The sequence below is a fragment of the Amblyomma maculatum genome, chromosome 6 (assembly GCF_055883805.1).
Source record: "Amblyomma maculatum isolate TAMU_Amacu chromosome 6, ASM5588380v1, whole genome shotgun sequence".
In the NCBI taxonomy this organism is placed as follows: domain Eukaryota; kingdom Metazoa; phylum Arthropoda; class Arachnida; order Ixodida; family Ixodidae; genus Amblyomma; species Amblyomma maculatum.
The window spans coordinates 62,151,117-62,170,953 of NC_139349.1; the positions used below are offsets into that span (position 1 = coordinate 62,151,117).

The following is a 19,837-nucleotide window of genomic DNA, read 5'->3' on the forward strand; positions in this document are numbered from 1 at the left end:
AGTTCATTTGCAATAATTTTTCTGAGTTTGTATATATCTACTTGGCACCTGGCACCAAGAAATTTTATTTGTTACGTCACTGTTCTGAATAAAGATTATACTGCAGTACAGAACTCGTCACCTGAAACTACAAAATGACTGCGAGACACTATGGGATTAATTAACCAAGCTATCGCTGCACATGTCAACATGTCAAGAGTCGTAAGCACACCTTTTGCAGCCACTAATGCCTCTAACTTTGTTTTGGAGAAACGACTTCACGTTGGTAAGCAAACAAATACTGATATTGCATGTCCATCTTAAGCAAAGTTCTAAATATCTACTTGCAGTCTTATCGCACGAAAAAAAAAAAGAAAAGAAAAAAAGAAGTGATCAGTGTTCGTAAGGAAAAAGTAATGAGAATGGATGCTGCAGTCTAGTATTTTACTTTGCCATAGCTTTGGAAGTAGGATAGCATGTCTCACTAAGGTGTTTTAGTTAGGAACTAAAGTTTTATAATACAGAGCGACCGCATTTTCCTCAGCAGTGGTTCCGGTCCTAAAGAAATGATCTCAGCCGCAGACGCGGAGGCATTCCTCATTAGAAACGAAGCGATTCTGGTTTCCTTGGCATCCACCATAAACGAACTCTCGGCACGTCCCAGAAGAACTGTCGTAGTAGAACGAGGGGAAGTAGGCTAGGCAGAAACCTGGGCTAGGAGGCAGGTTACAAAAGCTGGGCTTCTGGGCGTTGGCACCTGTAAGAAAGACAAGATAAGGCCGACATTAAAAAAAAAAAAAAAAAAAAAAACAGCCTTACGAAAGAAACTCGGAGCACTTGGACTACAAAAAAAAAAAAATAAACTTGCCCACAGAAATCCGTTCTATGAAACTACAGTTGTTGGCTGGCGCCAATTTTTAGAAATATTGTGAATACCCCCTCACCCACGCTTCGTTTTTAGCTTCGTCCTTTATTCTACGCTTTGTTGAAGAATGGAGTTTTACCATTTGTCTAACAGTAAGCCTTCGTGAATAGAAAACATGTACTGCTGCCACTTTTTGAATCAGCAGGTGACACATGAAGTACATGATTTATCATAACGCCTTGACATCTGCAGTCAATATTTTGCACATTTGAGACACTTCGCACTGTGCCATTGTTACAACACAGCATTTATTTTATATGTGCTTACCTAAATATATCTTAATGCTTTCAGCGGCAAATTATTATTATTGTTATTATCGGCATATAGGTAGCCTGACATGAATAATCCGTCCGCGCGTGAAAATTCCAGCGCATCAACGTTCAAATCGGGCTCATTTTTGGCACAAAGATAGACATGCTGTGGGACTCAGCGCGCGCAAAAAAAAAAAAAAAAAATAAAAATAAAAAAGCTAAATAACAAGAAGAACGACAGGACGACAGCGTTTCAAACTGGTGTCCTTCTTGTTCTAGAGCTTCGTTTTTTTGTGCGCAGAGTTCTGCAACCATAGAAACAACCCAACTAGCTCAATAGCAAGTATTTCTCAACGGTAGACTGCTGGGCTAGTTGGTGTGAGATCATTTTAAAAAACAGCAAATTTAACAAAAAGAGCAACTTTAGGCCAGACAAAATTTTTCGCATGCATACAAAGCAACAAAATAATTTATTTCTTCCACTCGGCATTGCAACGTAGGAAGAAACAGTATGAAGCATTAACCAGAACTGTGTCTTCGTACAAGAATTTGTAACCGTTACTAATATATTTTCTGCACTAATATTTAGATAATAATCATAAAAAGAACGATTTTAAAAGTTCCTAATTTTTGTACAAACTACAGCATTTTTGCTTGCTTGTAATCGCTACTCAATAGTCTGGATCCCGCGCATTATGAATACATGAAACGTACCATGGATCGAGATGGCCAGAAGGACGGCCGCCAGCACGGTCAATCGAAGCATCGTCGACACCTGAGATCGCCGCAAGCGCCGGCGGAGTCAATGGCAGAGAAGCCAACAGCGTTTAAATATATCCAGGGCCCCATCCTGCCACGCAATGTCACTCAAGGTTCCGGTTTCCTCGGGCGCTGCTGTGCATGCGCCGAAAAGCGCGAAGACGCCGCCCTTGCCTCCGCGACGCCGCGTCAAAGACGCGGCGAATAAACAAGAGAGAGAAAGAAAAAGCGCCAGTTAATTTCAAGGGCGGACTGACCAAGCATAAATGCTAATTCAGCGTCGGATTTTCATTATAGGGGGGGCACCGGAATAAAATAGGTGCCTTTAAACAAGCGCTAATATCGCTAAAACGAAAACAGTGTTTATTATTTTATAGCGCCGTGTCACTGGTAGCAACAACACCACCAAGTAAGACCCCTCCCCCCCCCCCCCCCCACACACACACACACACACACTTTTTTTTTTCAAGTATTTGTAGCACTGCCTGCATAAAAATTGTTAGCAAGCAATTTGCGCCAGTATCCCAGTGGTTTCAAGAGCCATATCTATGAGCAGTTTTGTATTATTGGCAATATTATTTTACTCCTCACGTGTTTATTTTACACACTATTTGTCCCCAGCATCCTTTTTCAAGTATTTGGAGTTGAACATAAGAGGCTGTCACTGAGTGTTCTTGTTAAATATCTGTGAAGCAATTTAAACGTATTTTTTCCAAGAGTGGCAATTTATTAATGATCCGAGCAGCGAGAAAAGAAAAACATGAAGCGAGTATTTAAATGCTATTTAAAAAGTTTACAGGTATATTTAAAAAGGTGAGAAACATATTTTGTAATTTTTCTAAGTAATTTCTCTTTCGAGACAAAACCAGTTCCTTTAATATTGGTTTGAGGCTTGACGCAGGCCTTAAAATAATTTTTGACCTAACTGGATGTATCGCATTTAATTTTGCTCGTATAGCTCTCCATCAAACTGTCCTTTGAGTCTAAACAAAGGAATAAGATTCTTTGAATTGGACCAGACCACGCGACTGTGATTCAGGAACAGCTGTGCGCTGATGCGGGAACGCACATTTCATAGCTCAGTGAAAGCAGTAAGCACGCAAGATATCTTTTTCAGGGTGGCATGTTCGTGACTTCAGGCCACACCACTGCAATGCAATTCTTTTCACTCAACGTTCCTTAGACACGCGACGAAGTGAATCAAACATTTAGCCAGTATATATATGACATGAATAACGAAAAAAAAAAAAAAAAGAAAGAGCCCTAGCAGTGGTTTGCGCACCTACTTTTCATGTGGGAGGCGCTTGGCTTGATTGTCTTGCCGCCGAGTGCATACCAGTTCATAGTGGGTACAAACAGCTTGTTGCTCATTTTCCGCTAGGATGAAATGCTAGACAAAAGCGTATAGTTTATTCTTATTTACTATTGACCGTAAAACCTTTCGTGTGGCCCGCCGAGTAGCCGTTGGTGTGATGAGGCTGGTGACGATAGGAGCAGTGATTTGTCGATATTGTTCGCAAGCGCAAGATCGTTAGAAATAAGATTCGGTCCCGAATATACAAAGCAGGGTTGGTGGGGTTAGGGAATACTCTCTATGGAGTACAGCGCAGCGAAAGTTGAGCGCTGAACCACAAGCGGCTTGTGCTCATTTTTGTCATTTGTGCTTCTATTCTAATAATAGCGGAATCTCTTTTTTTTTTGTTTTTTTTTTTTTTTGGTTTGGAGCGATACCTGCATGCAGGCTTTCTCCAAGGTAATAAACAATGACGTGTTGTCAGGAAGTAAGATTTACGAGAAGTTTCATTACTTTTTTAGACTGATGACCAATGGGTGTGACTGAACACTGCGTTTAGTCACGCAACGCCACATCGTCTCACTTTTTCGTCCTATTCTTTCATTGCATGTCTAGCTAGATTAGCGAAGATAAATAACTTTCCTTTCCTTGAAAATCCCGCATCTAGAGTTACACGTTAGTTAATATTTTACATTGGTTAGGCTTGTACATGACCTTGCTAGGTTGCATGCAAGTATGACCTAAATGAGGAAAACGAGGCAATATGTCTCACTGTGCCACGGTCGCTCAATGGAAGCGCATTAGGTACGTTTTTATTAAGTACCACAATTGCGCAGTCCTTTTTCATGTGGAGCAACTTCACTTTTGTATCTGGTGCTACTACTGTTACTATGCTTTCGAAATTATAAACTCGACCCTCAATGCAGAATTTCCTGCTCCAGGAACTGCATACTAACCGCTTAGATATGAATGTACCAAGACTAGGCGCTTGTTGCGAACCAATGATTTCGTGCGCCATGCATGTTCTACGACATGAGGAGTTAGAAAAATGTTGCATGATATCGGAGCATGGAAGGGTTGCAAATGAGGTCACAGCGGCTCACTGCTCGAAAGACGAGCCACGAGTCAGAAGCAGAAACGAACATTACAACGAGAAAGAGGTAACGGAAGGACCTGAGACGATCAACAGGACAAAGGCTAGACAAGAGAGGTGTCTCGGGCGACGTCCAGCGGAAATCCTGTTCCTTTCCGTTATAGAAACAAACTTCCGCCTTATCTCAGCACTGGTAACTTGCAGCGAATGGCATCATAAAAAGTAAACAGATCTAAATCCTGCTGAGGTTGTTACAATATTAAATTTACCTTTGTGTTTGCTGTACGACTGCAGTGTTAGATAACATTAACTTTGTACTCCTCAACCAGAGTGCGCCATTCAGGTCAACTGGCATCTGCTGCACTAGACATGCACGAAATTAGCAATAAAAAGGGGGTGGGCCATAAGGCAGGTAAGGAAAGGTAAACGCATGCATGTAAATTCAATGACTGTCACCGAGAAAATGCTTGTTATGTTAGCGAAAAGGTAGCTTTGTTGCATTCACAAGATCCTAGGAGCTGCTTTCCGGCGCCCTATGACAGATGGGACGCCGGGGTGCCTTCTTTAATGACAAAATGCCGACAAAGACAGGTAGGATGATATAACAGGTATGCTATAGCCACAGCGAAGTAAACGTGTTCCTGAAAAAACATCACGTGGGTCTATACAGTCAAACCAAATGGTTAGAAGCATGTGGAGAAAACTAGGGCCCATTTAACATAAGACAACCTGTTTTGAGCCAATGCGACTTTGTGATGATTACGATCACGAACTCATGACATAATCCTAACCAAGCTACAACTTTTGGAGCCTGTAAAAAATTAGCCGTCTCGTCAGCGATGGATTCACGACCTATTAAAGCATTGTAAATTTTGATCTTTGCTGAGAGAAACTTTCCCGGAAAAAAGGAACTAAACGAGCCAATTTACTTTCCAGGCAGGCTGTACCTGAAGTTAAAAACATACTGATAGGCATGTAAGCAATTTTAATTCCCTCAAAGTGTCCTGGCTTTTGACATTTTTGCACTTTTGCTTCAACCCGTCTTTTCTGCCTGAAACAAAAATTGTCCCTAAAGAAGAAAGTGCTGGGACATAAACCTACTGTAAAGTGAGCAGTGGGTGTGGATGCACTGTTGCCATTTCTATAAGAGAATACAAGCAGATGGAAAGTTGACCAGCTGCTCGATTGCTTGCATCAAAATATAACTCGTGAAGTTCACACAGATACAATGAAAAAACAAAGCAAAACGTAAATATAGAGAAAGCAAAAAAAAAAAAGAAATAAGAAAGAGAAAAATGAAAAGATTGAAATACATAAATAAAACTTAACGATGGTTACCCCTGCGCACCTGGGAATTCAGAGAGTTTTTTTTTTTTTTTCTGCGAAATACTGATGCAAAGAATTCGAGGATGACATCCACTCCAAAAATTACGCATAACTCAGGCAGCGGGCCCTGCATAAGATTGGTTTGATTTATGGGGTTTAACATCCCATACAGATTCAGCTTATGAGACCACCTGACGTTCTTCAACGCGCACTGACATCGCACAAGACACGGGCGCTTAGCTTTCCTCCTTCATCGGAAAGCGGCTGCTGCGACCGGGATTTGATCCCGCATTCTTGGGTGCAGCAGTCGAGCACCATAACCACTGAGCCACCGCGGCAGGGCGGGCACTGAATACCACCTGGAATCGAACCTCCATCCCTTGGATCCCCAGCCGAGCGTTGTTGTAACCAACTGCGCCACGCCCGGGATTGTGAAACGCACATCATAATTCTTCTTGTCTACCGTGAGGAAGATAGTTAAAAACAAATAAATTTTGTCTCCACCGGAAATAGAACCTCCATCCCTTGCATCTCTAGCCAAGTGCTTTAACCAGCTCCAACTGCGCCACGCCAGGGATCATGAAACGCGTATCATAAGTATCTTTGTCTACCGTGATGATGACAGTAGCGATGACCGTTGACTATGCACTTGGTCATAATGACAATGATGATGTTAGCAATGATAATGACGGTGCATTTAGTCGATAATGATAATGAGAGCAAACGTGATGCACCGAGTGCACCAGCAATGCTTAGGCGTTCGCATTCCTGCAAAGTAGATTCCGCAGTGCTCTCGGATTTTTTATTATTGCGACTACTACTTGCACTAAAAAAATGGCTTCTGTTGCTGCTGCTACTACTACTACTACTACTACTACTACTACTACTACTACTACTACTACTACTACTACTACCACGACTACTACTACTACTACTACTACTACTACTACTACTACTACTACTACTACTACTACTACTACTACTACTACTACTATTATTACTACTACTAGCACAAGAACAAATAATACTTCTACTACTGCTGCTACTACTGCTACTGCTACTTTCGCTGGGACTGGTTCCAAACACCTCTTGGGATAACCGAAAAAAGAGAAAAGGCACAAATAATAATACTTCTACTACTGCTGCTACTACTGCTACTGCTACTGTCGCTGGGACTGGTTCCAAACACCTCTTGGTGTAAGTGAAAAAAAGAGAAAAGGCAGGAAATAAAAAAGGAAAACTTGAAAAACTAGGAAATATAGATTGAAAGAAAAAGGAATCCACAGAGAAAGCTGCCCCAGTAAAAACGTATTGTCGTATTCGAACCTGGCCGTGGCGGCTGCGTTCGGACGGAGATTAAACGGTAAGAGTCCGCCCCCTGCGCAATGTAAGTCAACGCTAAAGAACCCCTTGGTCGAAATTAATTTTCCGTACCTCCGCATATCAGAATCGCATACAGCCTGAGTGACTTCAGGATGTTAAACCCTATAGACGAACTACACCGACATCTGATGAGAACCTTGGGGTAGTTCCACGCGTTCAAGCAGCTCGTGCTTACTTATGGATATGCAACCACCCCTTTTAAAAGCGAAAGCTTTTACTACTCCTCTCAGTATACCTTCTCCGGGTGTGCGTGTTTGTCCTTAAACCGAGGAGAAACCACGTGGTAGATGTGATGTCACTTAGCCGCCGCCGAAAGCGTGAGTACCGCGCGCTTGCCTCTGCGCAGTCACGTGACAACTATGACGCCACTCAACCTCCGCTACGCTGGAGCCGTGGCGCTTGCTCTGCCTAATAGCCTCCGCTGCCTCTTAGCCGGTGCCAATGGATCGCAACATCCATCGGCAATTTAACGGTAGCAGGCCTCATGGATGATCAAAGCGAGACGCCTCGTGAACTGAATAGTGAACATGAGAGACCGAATCCGATCAACCAGTGAATGTAGCTTGGCCGAGTGGCTGCCATACAAAGACGAAGAGATGCGAGTAGATTCGAAACGTGCCGCCGCTTTCGTTTCCGTCACTTAGATTTAGCAGGGTTTAACATTTGCCTTATTTTTTAATTATCATGTCGACGGGACTGTGGTTGGATCTCCTAAGAGCCCAGAACTCGCGTAGTTAACAGCCGTTTGGCTGCTCTTAGTTCCGGCTCTCCAGGAAGAGTAAATCTAATGCTTGATGAGCCTGTGTCCCTCGCCAAAGAAGGCGAGGCGCTCCTTGACTCCGTAAACAAGCGCCGAAAGCAAAATATTTGCGTCCAGGTGAGCACATGCACCCGGTCGTTCTGGCACGCTTCGCCACTTAGCTCGTCACGGTTCGTGGTAACACATGCTATATATGTCCACTGACGGCAGAAAAACCATCTTCCGACCCAGGCCGCTCTCTTTTCAAGGTTTCCGTGTCTAGCCTCGGTGTTTGTACGTTGCATCGCCATTGGCATAGAGAGTGCAATTTCGCCTGATGTGCGCCGCGACTTGTTGGCTCATTTCTCACGGCAGTTATAAGTAGCGCAAAGAGACATTTCTGATCGCCACCCAGTGCTGTATAGCCTTCGCCGTAGATATGTCCATATTTCTTGCGAAGGAATACGTGCAGGGCAGGAGAAAGGGGGTGTCCACAGGTCACATGTAAAACAAGTCGACTTGTACAGTTACTATGAAATATTTAAGCGCCGGTTAGCCTCGGCTACGACAGGATATACATTTAGACTTATAATTTAGCCCTCGTTTAGCTTTGCTTTGTAACGTCCTGCGATGTTTCGCTAAGTATTGGTGAAGGAAACCTGGTAATGTCTTAGTGCAACTTTGTCAGAGGATATAAAGACGACGGCGACGACATTCGGAGCCCAGCGTGATCCCCCTCGTGGCTATGTACCATTATCTAAGCGCACAACAATAACAACAACAATTGGTAGCTTAGCACGTTAAGGAACCAGCTACCGGGATGGTGCACTGGTCTAACGCAGTGGCTAGCGAAGCGCATCGCATTGACTCGGTCTATGCGCAAAACCCATATGTGGAAGGCCCCAGGCTGCCAACTGACTGCATTTTATATGTGGCTATAATAAAATTTTCTTCCCTGCACGGACACAACACAATGTTTTCAGGTTGCAAAAGAATGTGGCTGACTCAGACGACAGGTGAGCACGGTCCTCGCGACTGTCGAGCAGACGTTTTACCGATTGTGTCACTGCCCCACTCGGCTTGCGAAGGAAAAATAAAACGCTGATTCATGACGGCGTCTTGAAAAACGATTTGAGGAAGATTTTGAACGGCGTAATCTAAAACTTCACTCCGCAATTCGATACCTTTAATCCTTTAGGATCACTAGGCGACTGTTGCAGAATTTATCTGCAATGACTACCGGTGGACACAGCATTAATGCATCTTATTGTATATTATTCCTTGGCATAAAACTCCTTACTCGCGCTATACTTTCTCCCCACATAGCCTTCTTCAAGCAGAAGGTAGCATTCTGTCTACAAGCAGGTCCTTTTTTTCTCAGGTGTATTGTTAGCACACACGTCGCTTCAATTTGTAGCTACTGCATAGCTGCATTAAAATCGCATTAGTAATCGCAATTATCGCTTCTTCCCATTCAAACATGGCGATCTGAATGATTACCTGTAGTACATCGTAAACCTACCAACTACCCCCCCCCCCCCCCCCCCTCTTTTATTCTCTCAATATACCTCTTAAGCGTACCGTTATGGTTTTACTCAGTATATAGCCAACGTGCCTATGATTTCATCGCCGCTACTTGTTAAAAATCTCAACAGCACTAAGCTTGGCATTGACTGCAACGCCGTACTTCATATCCCAAGTTATCTGCTTAAAAGTGACGCATTTAGTCTGCGCAAAAATTATGGGGAACTTACCATTTCAGTGAAAATAAGTACCATCATTGCACTCATTTACGTGTTTTTTCGTTATCCCTTTGATATCTCACAATCAGGAAACATTTTTCACCTATTTTTATTTCTTTCTATGCAATGTGAATACCTTGATACTTGAGATTTGTATTTGGTGGGCAAGGTATGCATTTTCATACTTAACATTCATTTAAATATTAAATGCATTCCTTCATATAATGCTTTTTGACATTTTGAATATTTGGTGTCGATGAATATACATACAATCGGCGCTCAGTCATATATCATTTTGTACAGTTTCATTTTGACGCTGTCTTTGATAATCGTTGTTTTCCTTTAATTAGGAAGTCATTAATTTGTTACTTCTTTTTTCTGCCAGAACAATGTATATTTTTCGTTATTGCTGCAGTTCTTAAGAGTATTGTTCTCTTTTGTCTCCCATCACATACCTAGACACCTAAATATGAAATCCAAACGCAAATATACACAAGACTTGGGACATCCTTATTACACATTCATACTTACCTTGTCGACCCCGCTTCTTCTTTCTTTCGGTGCGAGTGTTAGAGGTTTTACGGTTACTCAAATTTATAATTACCTACACAACTACATAACAGCTACCTGCAGAGTTTCTTGAGAATCGCATTAAAAATTGCCAAACATAAAAACTGTGTTCAGTATTTGTGTTTTTATTCACCTTTACGATCATGATACTCTTCTTTCTATATAAAAAAGGCATTTATTACATTAACCACCCTCATTAGCTTGCATTCAGTTTATTCAGTACTTTTGACTCTCCTCCCTGAACCCTTACCAATTCCCCCCCCCCCCCCCCCCAAGTTACCGCTTGTACACATCGCTTCTATGTCACAAGACGTGTCTATTTGCGATTATTTTTCTTCTGGTTTGGTTGTGTACTTATTGCAGAGCCTGAGTCCCGGGCAGAGCCTGAGTCCCGAAGCGACTGAGAGAGAGCCTGAGAGACGCCGTTGTGGAGGGCTTCGGAAATTTCAACCAACTGGGATTTTTTAACGTGCACTGACATCGCACAGCACAAGAACGCCTTGCTTTAGCTTCTATCGAACTTGACATAAGATGTCATCTTCGTTTAAAAATATTTTGTTTGTCGCAAGCCTTGTCCTTCGCTTACTTTTTATTGTCTGGTGGAATTTCCAGCTAGTTACTTCTGTTGAAATAACCAGCTTGGTATACATACAATGACAATATTTGACAAGTTACCGATATGGTCGCCGAGGTCCTGGAATTATTCTCACTCCCCGGAGTAGCATTATATTACTCTGCACATGCATTTTTTCTGATAACGTAAAGTAGTTTAACGGAGGTATCGAAAAGTCTGCAGTGTGCGAAATTTAGCATCTGACTCAACATGCGTTTTAAAGGACAAAACCTCGATTTCTTCGTGGTCAAAAATTGCTACACGATCTTTCCGACCCATTTTAATGAACACATACTTTAGTATGTAATGGGCTCATCCTTTGGCCAATCGCTCTAGGCATAGTTCTTCGCAGTCGCAGTTTTTAGACATGACGTACGAAAATATTTCATGCTGTCATGTCTTTCGTAACGCAGCTGGTAACTTCCAGCACAGACTTAGGGCATCATTTTTTTAACACTCGCACGGTACCATCGCTTCTAATTAACAATTTTGCAATACGTGCTGTACACGTGAGTTCATTTCTCCGAAAGTGTGCTGCTTGGACACGTGCGCTATTCTGAAACATAAATAGTACGCATATTATTTCCAAGCAAGCAGTCGGAGATGCACAGTTTTCTCGTCGAACGCTGTACGTACTGAGCAGTCGCGAGTGTTAGATGCTTTTTCGACTAGTGCTTTTTCATGCATCGCTACATCTACACGTGCCACATGATGCAATCTTGACTCGCGGGGATGATTACAAAACAAGCCAACTGGCGTAGCTTGTTTAAAAAAAAAAAGGCCCAAAACCTTTAACTTGAATATGAATGATGAGACGTCACAGAGGGAACATAAAGCCCGGGAAGAATTCTATATACCTCTCGGACGAAGTTCATATTAACCAGTGCTTTTTTTCGCTCAAACTGTCTCTGAAAGCGATTGATGATGCTTAGATTCTTCTGAAGTCTGTACACCCTTCTTTGCTGCGCAAAACCTGGCGGAGTGTCGCAATCCGTCCCTGGGTAACTGAGGAATTGATTGCTATAGGTTGCTTGGATCAGACTCCATATCAGACTTTCTTTTTTTCTACACATAACTTTTGACGTTACTTTCTACTGTGTGGCTAAACAAAGTGAAATCGAATGCACGAGCAGCGGAGCGTTTCTTCTCGGGATAGCAGATGAAAATAAACTTACGATTTGCGTGTTATAGCCGTTTAAAAACTAGGCGAGCTTTATAGGGGGACTTTCAAAACACCTCGACTTTGAAGGCTAATCGAGCAGGTGACCGTTTGTGACATATTGTCGCATGGCTTTCGTGTACGTTCCCGTAAAGATAAAAGGAGCTTTCAACATTACGTTATGCAGGGCAGTAAGGGTGATGAACCACTAGGGCAGTAAGTGAGGGGGGGGGGGGGGCACCTATGTTTCCACGACGTCATTGAGCTGTTGCGGATGGCCGGTTGGTGTGCGCTTGAAGATTCCTACGCCATGTGGTAGAGTGTCGGTGGACTAACAAAATTGCATTCTGGAGAGCTGCGGTTGAGATGATGGACTTGTTCTGCAGGATAGGGGGAGGTACCTGTCTGTAACTGTCGATATATGATGGCTTCCTTTTAAGTAGTCGGATCAACTGGTCATAACTTTAAGCGTTGTCCCCCAAAGTACACTTAATTTATCTTTGATATGTGACCTCTTTAGATGGATTTGCATTGTTTTATTTTACAGTCGTTTAAGGCGCATTTTTTCAAAAATAAGAATGGTTATGCTTTTCCTTTTCATTTCCCGCTCTGCCGAGAATTCCCGTAAGAGAACAGGAGTTTTGTTACCAGGCTGGTGGTGCTGCTACGGCAAAAACATACTGATACGAAGTTATGACGAATAAAACCAGTTTAGTTACAGGGAATGAGGACGCTGCGGAACCAGCAACGTAGGGTAAGCCACTCAGCCCCTATGTATCTGCTCTTCAACTTCCTCCTCTTCATTCTACAGCTTCACAGTGCAACCCATCATGTATCCATATAATAGATGTTAAACAAAACATGAATTTTCTATCGCTGGTCCGTCAGCCGTCAGGCGTTCAAAATAATGTTCTCGTAAGAAAAAAGAGAAAGCGGCCAGTTTGTATTTGTCGATGGCCGTGACAAAGTTTGAGCAGGCTTTATGACCGGCTCTCATTGTGTAGAAGGGGACTCGCGATAGCCGTCTGTAATGGGTCACGGCACGCAAACACTGGCGGTGCGGTAGGCCGCTTTCAATGGCTATGCTACACAGGTGCCCCGGAAACGTGTGCGTGCCAGGCTGCTGCACCTGGTAGAGCGCTACCAAAAGAGCATTTTACTCATGTTGGGCGTCCTTCACTTGGACAGACTGCAGACCTACCTTTAACACATATGCGTGATACAGGATGGCGCGTTTGGTTGGCTTACTAACCTGCCTTGTGCTTTCACATGAGATCGCAAGTAAGTGAAGTTTCCAGAGTTTACTTGAATATGTGGAGGAATTGCTCAGTGGCTAAATTGATTCCAGTTACTGCTGGTACTGGAATATTTGTGTGAAATACGACGGTCTAAAGAACATGCTTATCAGTGGGGCCTAAACCACTTCATCTAAATGCAAAATCATGGCGCTCCTTTGATGCAGCTGAGCATTTTCTTGTTGACAATATACCTGACAATTATTATCAGCGTTTAGAATCTATTATTTTAAAAACTACGAGAAATACGTCTGTGCGTTGTGTGCTGGTGGGTTCTGTTGTAGGCTGGCATATGTATGTGATAGACCTTGATAATTAGACTATTAACAATCCAGGGTTAACTAATCAACGTTTTATTTTAAGTAAACACATTATGTGGCGAGAGGTCTGCCTAGCATTCATTTCTCTTTTTTTTTGCTGTTTTTTTTTTTTTTTTTTTTTGAATTGGAGCTCTGGTTCGAAATATTGCGTGTCAAATATGCGCATTAGAAAGCTCGTTGTGTTGGCTTTCCCACATTGCATAATTATGCAGCGATGTCATTGAGAGCGGTAATGTCGCCAAAACAATGTTAAACTCTTCTAAATTATTAAGTACGCAAAGAACGTCAGTATTGGGCGCATAAAAATGCGATAGATGCCATTTTCTGAAAGAGTAATGCTGCAAAGTCTACTCAACAAGGTTTCAAATGCCTGTTGAAATTTTAAAGCGGGGCTCACCTTCGATGCTTGCGGTCTGAATGTTTGCTACATATTCTTGCACTATAAGTTCAAAAATAAGTCTTGATTAGTTAATTTCAATTAATTATCCGTCTAATCATCAAGCTAACATGATGTCCACCTTGCTGTAAAACTAGTCTGGTAAAATACAAGTCTGTAAACAATAAAAAAAGAAGGACCCGCATTTCTTTGCGAAAAAGAAACTCGCAGTGCAATAACGAGAACAAAAGCAAAATAAATAGTAGTTTTCGCAAGCGAACCTTGCTTAGAAACTGCATTGAGAACAAGTAAAATGTCTTCTAGTTACTATAACTGTGAATAAAAGAAACTTCCAGACCAACGCGGCCAGGGCAACTCAGTTGTTTCTTTGTGGCCTGCGCAGTGTCTAGTAGGCCGTTGAGAATTATTAGCCTATCTTTCGAGGCATAGAAAAGTTCATCGAGGAGAAATCATTCATAAATTGCGCAAGACTACAGGCAAATATCCCCTACTTTTTAGTAATATCAAGGGAGCTTACACCAGATGGTCGTTTAGCCTTCCACGTAGGATCTCAGAGGCATAACGGACATAACATGAGACATAACGTAAAGGAAAAAAAAAGTATGCGCATAGTCAAAGCGCGCTTACCAAATTAAAATCTCAACTGGCGAGCATTTTAACAAACTTTCCTCTCTACATCTTTCTTAACAATGCCACCCGTGTGCTAGTGTGACCATAATGGATTTCAACAATGTGCGCACTTGTATTCAGCCAAACTTCTTTGATCTTACCAGACGCGAAACTTAGCACAGTGTCCAAAACGGTGGCCTGAGTAACTGAAATTGTGGCCCATAGTAAATGTAGTAACCTGAGCTCAGTTGCAAATTTCGAGGGTCAATGACGGCACAAACGTCTGGTAACACAATGAAGAACTTAGTAAATCATTTGAGGCCACTGTAGAAACTGCTTTGGGAGAAGGCAAGAGCAGTAGCGCTGCCGCGTTTTAACAAATTTTCTTTTCCCCTTGTAATGGGTTTATTTCAATTTTATACTATTTTACTTTTATGCAATTATTGTTAGTTTTGTCTTTACATTATTTTATTTAATTTTAATCGTTATTTCTGTTCTTACTTTTACTTTATTGTTTTCATTTACTACGTGCATCATTTATCATTGTCATTAGTTATTGCCATAATATTTTTATTATTATTTATCATCATCAATAATTATATTTATATTTTTCTACATAGCGTACTAATGCTTACGTATTTTTTAATCGGCTTACAGGAAAGGAAAGTTGCAGCATTTGTCTTACTTTCTCTGTTCACACCTGACCCGCGCTAAGCCTCATGGCCTCGCATTTTGCGTCCCCGTTTGGCCTCCCCAACATAGCCTATTGAGACTTGAAGAAATCATAGAAACATGGCGGAATCTTTTTTTTTTTTTTTTGGTCTCTTTCTGATTGCCTGCCATCCGCCAGCCCGCGCAAAGAGACCTTTACGACTCTTCGCTTCTTTAAGCGCAGTGTCCTACCTGATGTGACCTATAAGGAAAGCGCTGAATGGGGAATGATACTGTTATCGCTTCCACTAATTCATTCCGGGAGGGTGGGAAAATACGACAGCATTTCAAAACACGATAAGTACGAGTTCGTTCCCTCTTTTTCGCAGCCGCCAGTGCGCAAAGAAGACGGAGGCTCTGTTCACTGCCCGCCAGCTCTGGAAACTGCTTTGGCCACTACGTCCTCTACTTCTACGACGTCCCGTTCGGTCGGTGCCGTAGGTTCATCTACGGAGGATGCGGTGGAAACGCAAACCGGTTTCGGACACTGCGCGAGTGCAGACGTGTCTGCGAAGACGCTATAGACACACAGGTTGACATGCTAAAGTAGCGTACGTATAGCACTGGACACGAAACCGCTTGGCGTGCATATAGCGCACAATTTTTTTAAAAGAATAAGACCAGCGATAAAGGCTGCTCTTTTGCATTACAATGAATTGTTGCATATAGCGCAGTCAAGACACAGTCTCCACAGAGTCCTGCAATCTGTAGTCTTTTCTGTGTTGTGCTGCAATTCTGGGTCAGAAATCACCAAATAACCCACAGCTTTAAATTAGTGTTTCACTTTGTTATGTCTGAATAAATGTGCAAATGGAACTTTATACAATGTTGGCAATATATTAGCTGCGTATTCTACAAACTTAGCTGAACCCAGTCGATATGAAAACACATCAAATGCAGTTTTGTAGCATTGTATCAACCAGAGATGTTTTAACCAAGAGCTATCTAAAGCTTGTTCCCAGGGTTTCGCATCATTGGCGTCTTCTCATTGCTTGAAAAGCGAAGGTTGTCACGCAGTGTAAAGCTATAGAGGTTCTAGCCCATCGCCGCCACAGCTGAAGGCGCACACACGTAATGTTCGCGATTTATTGTATATGCCGCCAGGGGCGGAATGGCAGCACTACGGTGTAATGACGTACAAGACGCGTATCAGCAGCTGGCGCGGAGCGCGATGTCTTTATTCGATAGCGTTTCAAGCTGTGTTCATGTGCGTTTTGTGCTAAGAGGGTACTTAGAAATATACGATTGGGGTTAGGTTCTCGGCTTCAACACTGCGGTGAGCACCATGCACAAAAATGTTTTGCTAACAACTAGTTGTGGTTTGGTACTACTCGAGGCGAGCGTTGCCCAAAATTTATTGATGGTGTGGGCGGTGGCTATGGACGGTTATCGAGGCTATGCGTCTTGATGGTAATGACGTGTTTGGCACAGGTGCGAATTCCAATCGTATCTAGTGCCGACTGGATGCGATTACGGTCAATAAGTGCACAACTGCGCATAGAGCTACTGGAATTCCAAGATCGATCGAGTGCCGCTTTTTCGAGCTCCATGAGAACATGCTGCTCTGGGGTTGTCTCGCCGGGCAATCGCCGGAGTACGCAGGATGTTGCAACCTTGCAACCGAGCGAGGGCGTTGACCGCAATTAAGCAGCCCATGTAGAGTTTGCGGCACCGAGCGATCCCGCAACACCTACAGCACTGGCATAGGCGCGCGCGGCATAGGCGTGCGCAGAGGGCTTAATCCTCTAAGGGAGGCGCCTAGTTCGCCGACAAACCTTCACTTTGTTGAACCTGTGCCGTCATTTTTAAATATGCAGCTTTATGGCCATGCAGATTTTTTCACTGTATACTGGCGGCCGAGGCGTGCTGTTGCGTTCCAAGCCACTTTTTCCTCCGGAAAGCCGGGGACTCAAGGAACCGCTGTGAGAAGCGCATCAAAGAATTTTCAACTCTGCATCTATGGCGAAGCTTGTTTTATTTCTTAAGCGCATGTGCGTTGCCATTTCTCATCTCATCTTCACGCTGTTCTCTGGCTGTAGGGGCACTGGAGGAAGGGGGGGGGGGGGAGGGGGCGCTGCGGTGAAACTTGGCTCCCCCTAACGAAGAATCCTGCGCACGCCTATTACCAATGACACCGCAGTTTTGCGGCTTGGCGGACACCTTTATCGAGGCAACATCAGTATGCTTTCAAACCAAACGCGGCGATAAGATAAAGTCGCATAGTCAGGAACAGTGTCAACGCCGAAAATGTTTTTTTTTTTTTTTTAACCATGGGTTGCCGGCTTAGGCTATTATACAGAGAAAGGTGATTGTCATTGGCTGATCGACCCTCAAACTTTCATAGTAGCGACCCGCCGTGTTGTTGCCGTGGCAAGCACCCTCAGATTATATTATTCCGCTCACTAAAGAAGGTTCTCCGCCCACTGCAGCACCTGCCTTACGGCACCAGTTTCATCTCCCCGTAAATAGAGCGAAATATTTCCCTATCTCAACTTTGCCACCTGTGTGGCATACGTCGGTACAGAGCTTCTCTTCCAACGGGGTTTCTAACGTTGAGTAATTGTAGTAATAGTAGTGAGCATCAGAGCAATGGAGTAGCATTCCATGGCAGAAACGTGGAGGATAACGAAAAGGGGTCAACTTAAATTGAGGACAACGCATCGATTTATGAAAAAAAGAATCACACGTATTTTGTAAAAAGCGCGGAAAGCGAGTAAGGTGGTTCGGAAACAAACACGAGTTAATGGCATTCTAACCAAAACAAAGGAGAAGAGAAGGGCATGAGCAGGGCATTTAAAGCACGAGCAACATAACCGACTCTCGTGAAATTCTGCTGACTGGATTTGTAGAGGAGGCAAACGTTAGGGTAAGGCATAACTTTTGGTGGGCTGAAGAAATTAGAGTATAAGGTGGCTGAAGCTGGGTACAGGACAGGCTAAATTGGAGACATATGGGCGATGTCGTTGTCCTGAAGCAGGCTTAATAAGGGTGGGTTGTTACTTTGGCAAAAGTAGGTTGTATCGAGAGCTGAGGGGTGCCTAATTAGAAGGCGGTGCCACAAGTTACCGTGGATGCAGGGAGGTGTAGAACTAATGCCTGACCGTACGGCGGCTGTCATAAGAACCATCCAGACGGCGGTTTCTGCGGGAGGAGATTGTAGCGAGTGTGTGGAATGAGCAATAGGAGGATGGACGCTGCAGGGAAACACCTTCCCGGTAGTACCCGTGGAAGGAGAAGGGTGCAACGAGAGCATGAGAATACCCATGCAGAGAGGGGTAGCCTTGGAAGAAGTAGAGTGGGAAAAGAGGGTAAGAATCTGTAACTGTAGGGTGGTGCCGTGGAAAGAAGAGGGTACCATCAGAGAGAGGAATCTGCAAGCGGAGACTGGCTGGTACGGGGTCATGCTAAGAGGGGATACTGTAAAATGAGTATGTCGAGAGCGCATAAATACAACACGATCCGTCTGCTGAGGCTACTGCGAAAACGCGCCGCCCTGAGAGAAGCTAGCCGAAGGATTGTGTGCGGAAAATTAGAAACTGTGTTCTGTAAATACTGTTGCATCTCTCAACTTCTAAAATTCTAAAGCTGGTTGCAGAGTCTCCTGTCTCACTCTGGTAACCATCCAGGTAGCTTACACTTTTCGCCTTACTTCCACAGCCTGTGCCCATTACAATTCGGCATATACCGGGTTTCACTTAAGCATGATATTTGTATTTGTTTTATTTTGTAAACATACTAATGTAGGCTCTGTGATTTTTTTGCGTGTAATAACTATTATATCCTCCAGCATAACAACACATGGCTTTTTGTACATTTTGCCATTGCTGTTTGCCCTTCGAATGTCATTGTATTTGTAAGATAAAAGTAATAATAAAAAAAATGTTTGAAGATGCCTATACATATTACTCTCATAGCAAACGCAACAAACTAGTAGGTATTATGATTAGCCTCTGAGTGTTTTTATAATATTTGGCAGCACTTTACAGATTTCCCTTCTAGCATCCTGACAACTGAATGCCTCTTCTATGCGCACATTAAAAGATTGTAGGATGCATTCTATTTCGAAGGTACAATTTCAGAATCTATATTAAAGAAGTGAGCCGGCAACAAAATCGAGAAAAACATAAAAGAATGTTTTTACTTCTGTTCTTATTTATGGGGCTGCCCAATGTGAAATCTGTAGAAAAGTCATTTTTTCCAGTGAAACTCAACGCAATACAGAGTATTCTACGACTGTGCTGTAAACAAGGGCGACTTGAGCGAATATCCTTAAAGTTAGTTCAGGCACAAGAATGCCGAAAGTCGACTGGACAGCCGCCACCGTGGCATTGTTGGCAAAGCGCTGTACGCGACATACAGAAGTCGTGGTCTCCCTGGCGGCATGCGATTGGTTGATCTTCTGCATTTAAAAATAATATTTCCCGGCGTAAAATTATTACACTACCGATATTCCATTGATCGCATCAGAATTCAAGAAACAAAAAGTAGATATCCCCCCCCCCCCCATCCGCATCTCCTTTCAATAATTTTGGCTTCCTTAACATAGCGTGTCACATCGAGCCCCTACTGTCACTAGCTCTGCCTACTCATTTTCAGAGAAGGTTAGCCTGACATTTTTGTTTATCTGCATTTCGGTATCATTATATCTACGCAAGAAAAGACGCTTTCAAAG

General features: G+C 43.1%; 1 protein-coding gene across 1 annotated transcript; it reads left to right on the plus strand.

Annotated features, from left to right (window-relative positions):
- The first annotated feature begins 13,059 nt into the window (after positions 1 to 13,059).
- Positions 13,060 to 16,236, plus strand: LOC146185868 (kunitz-type serine protease inhibitor-like). The gene is made up of 2 exons (XM_084607937.1): positions 13,060 to 13,114; positions 15,468 to 16,236. Exons 1-2 carry the CDS (start codon positions 13,060 to 13,062, stop codon positions 15,713 to 15,715), a joined length of 303 nt encoding a protein of 100 aa, XP_084464063.1. The 3' UTR covers positions 15,716 to 16,236.
- The last annotated feature ends 3,601 nt before the right edge of the window (positions 16,237 to 19,837 follow it).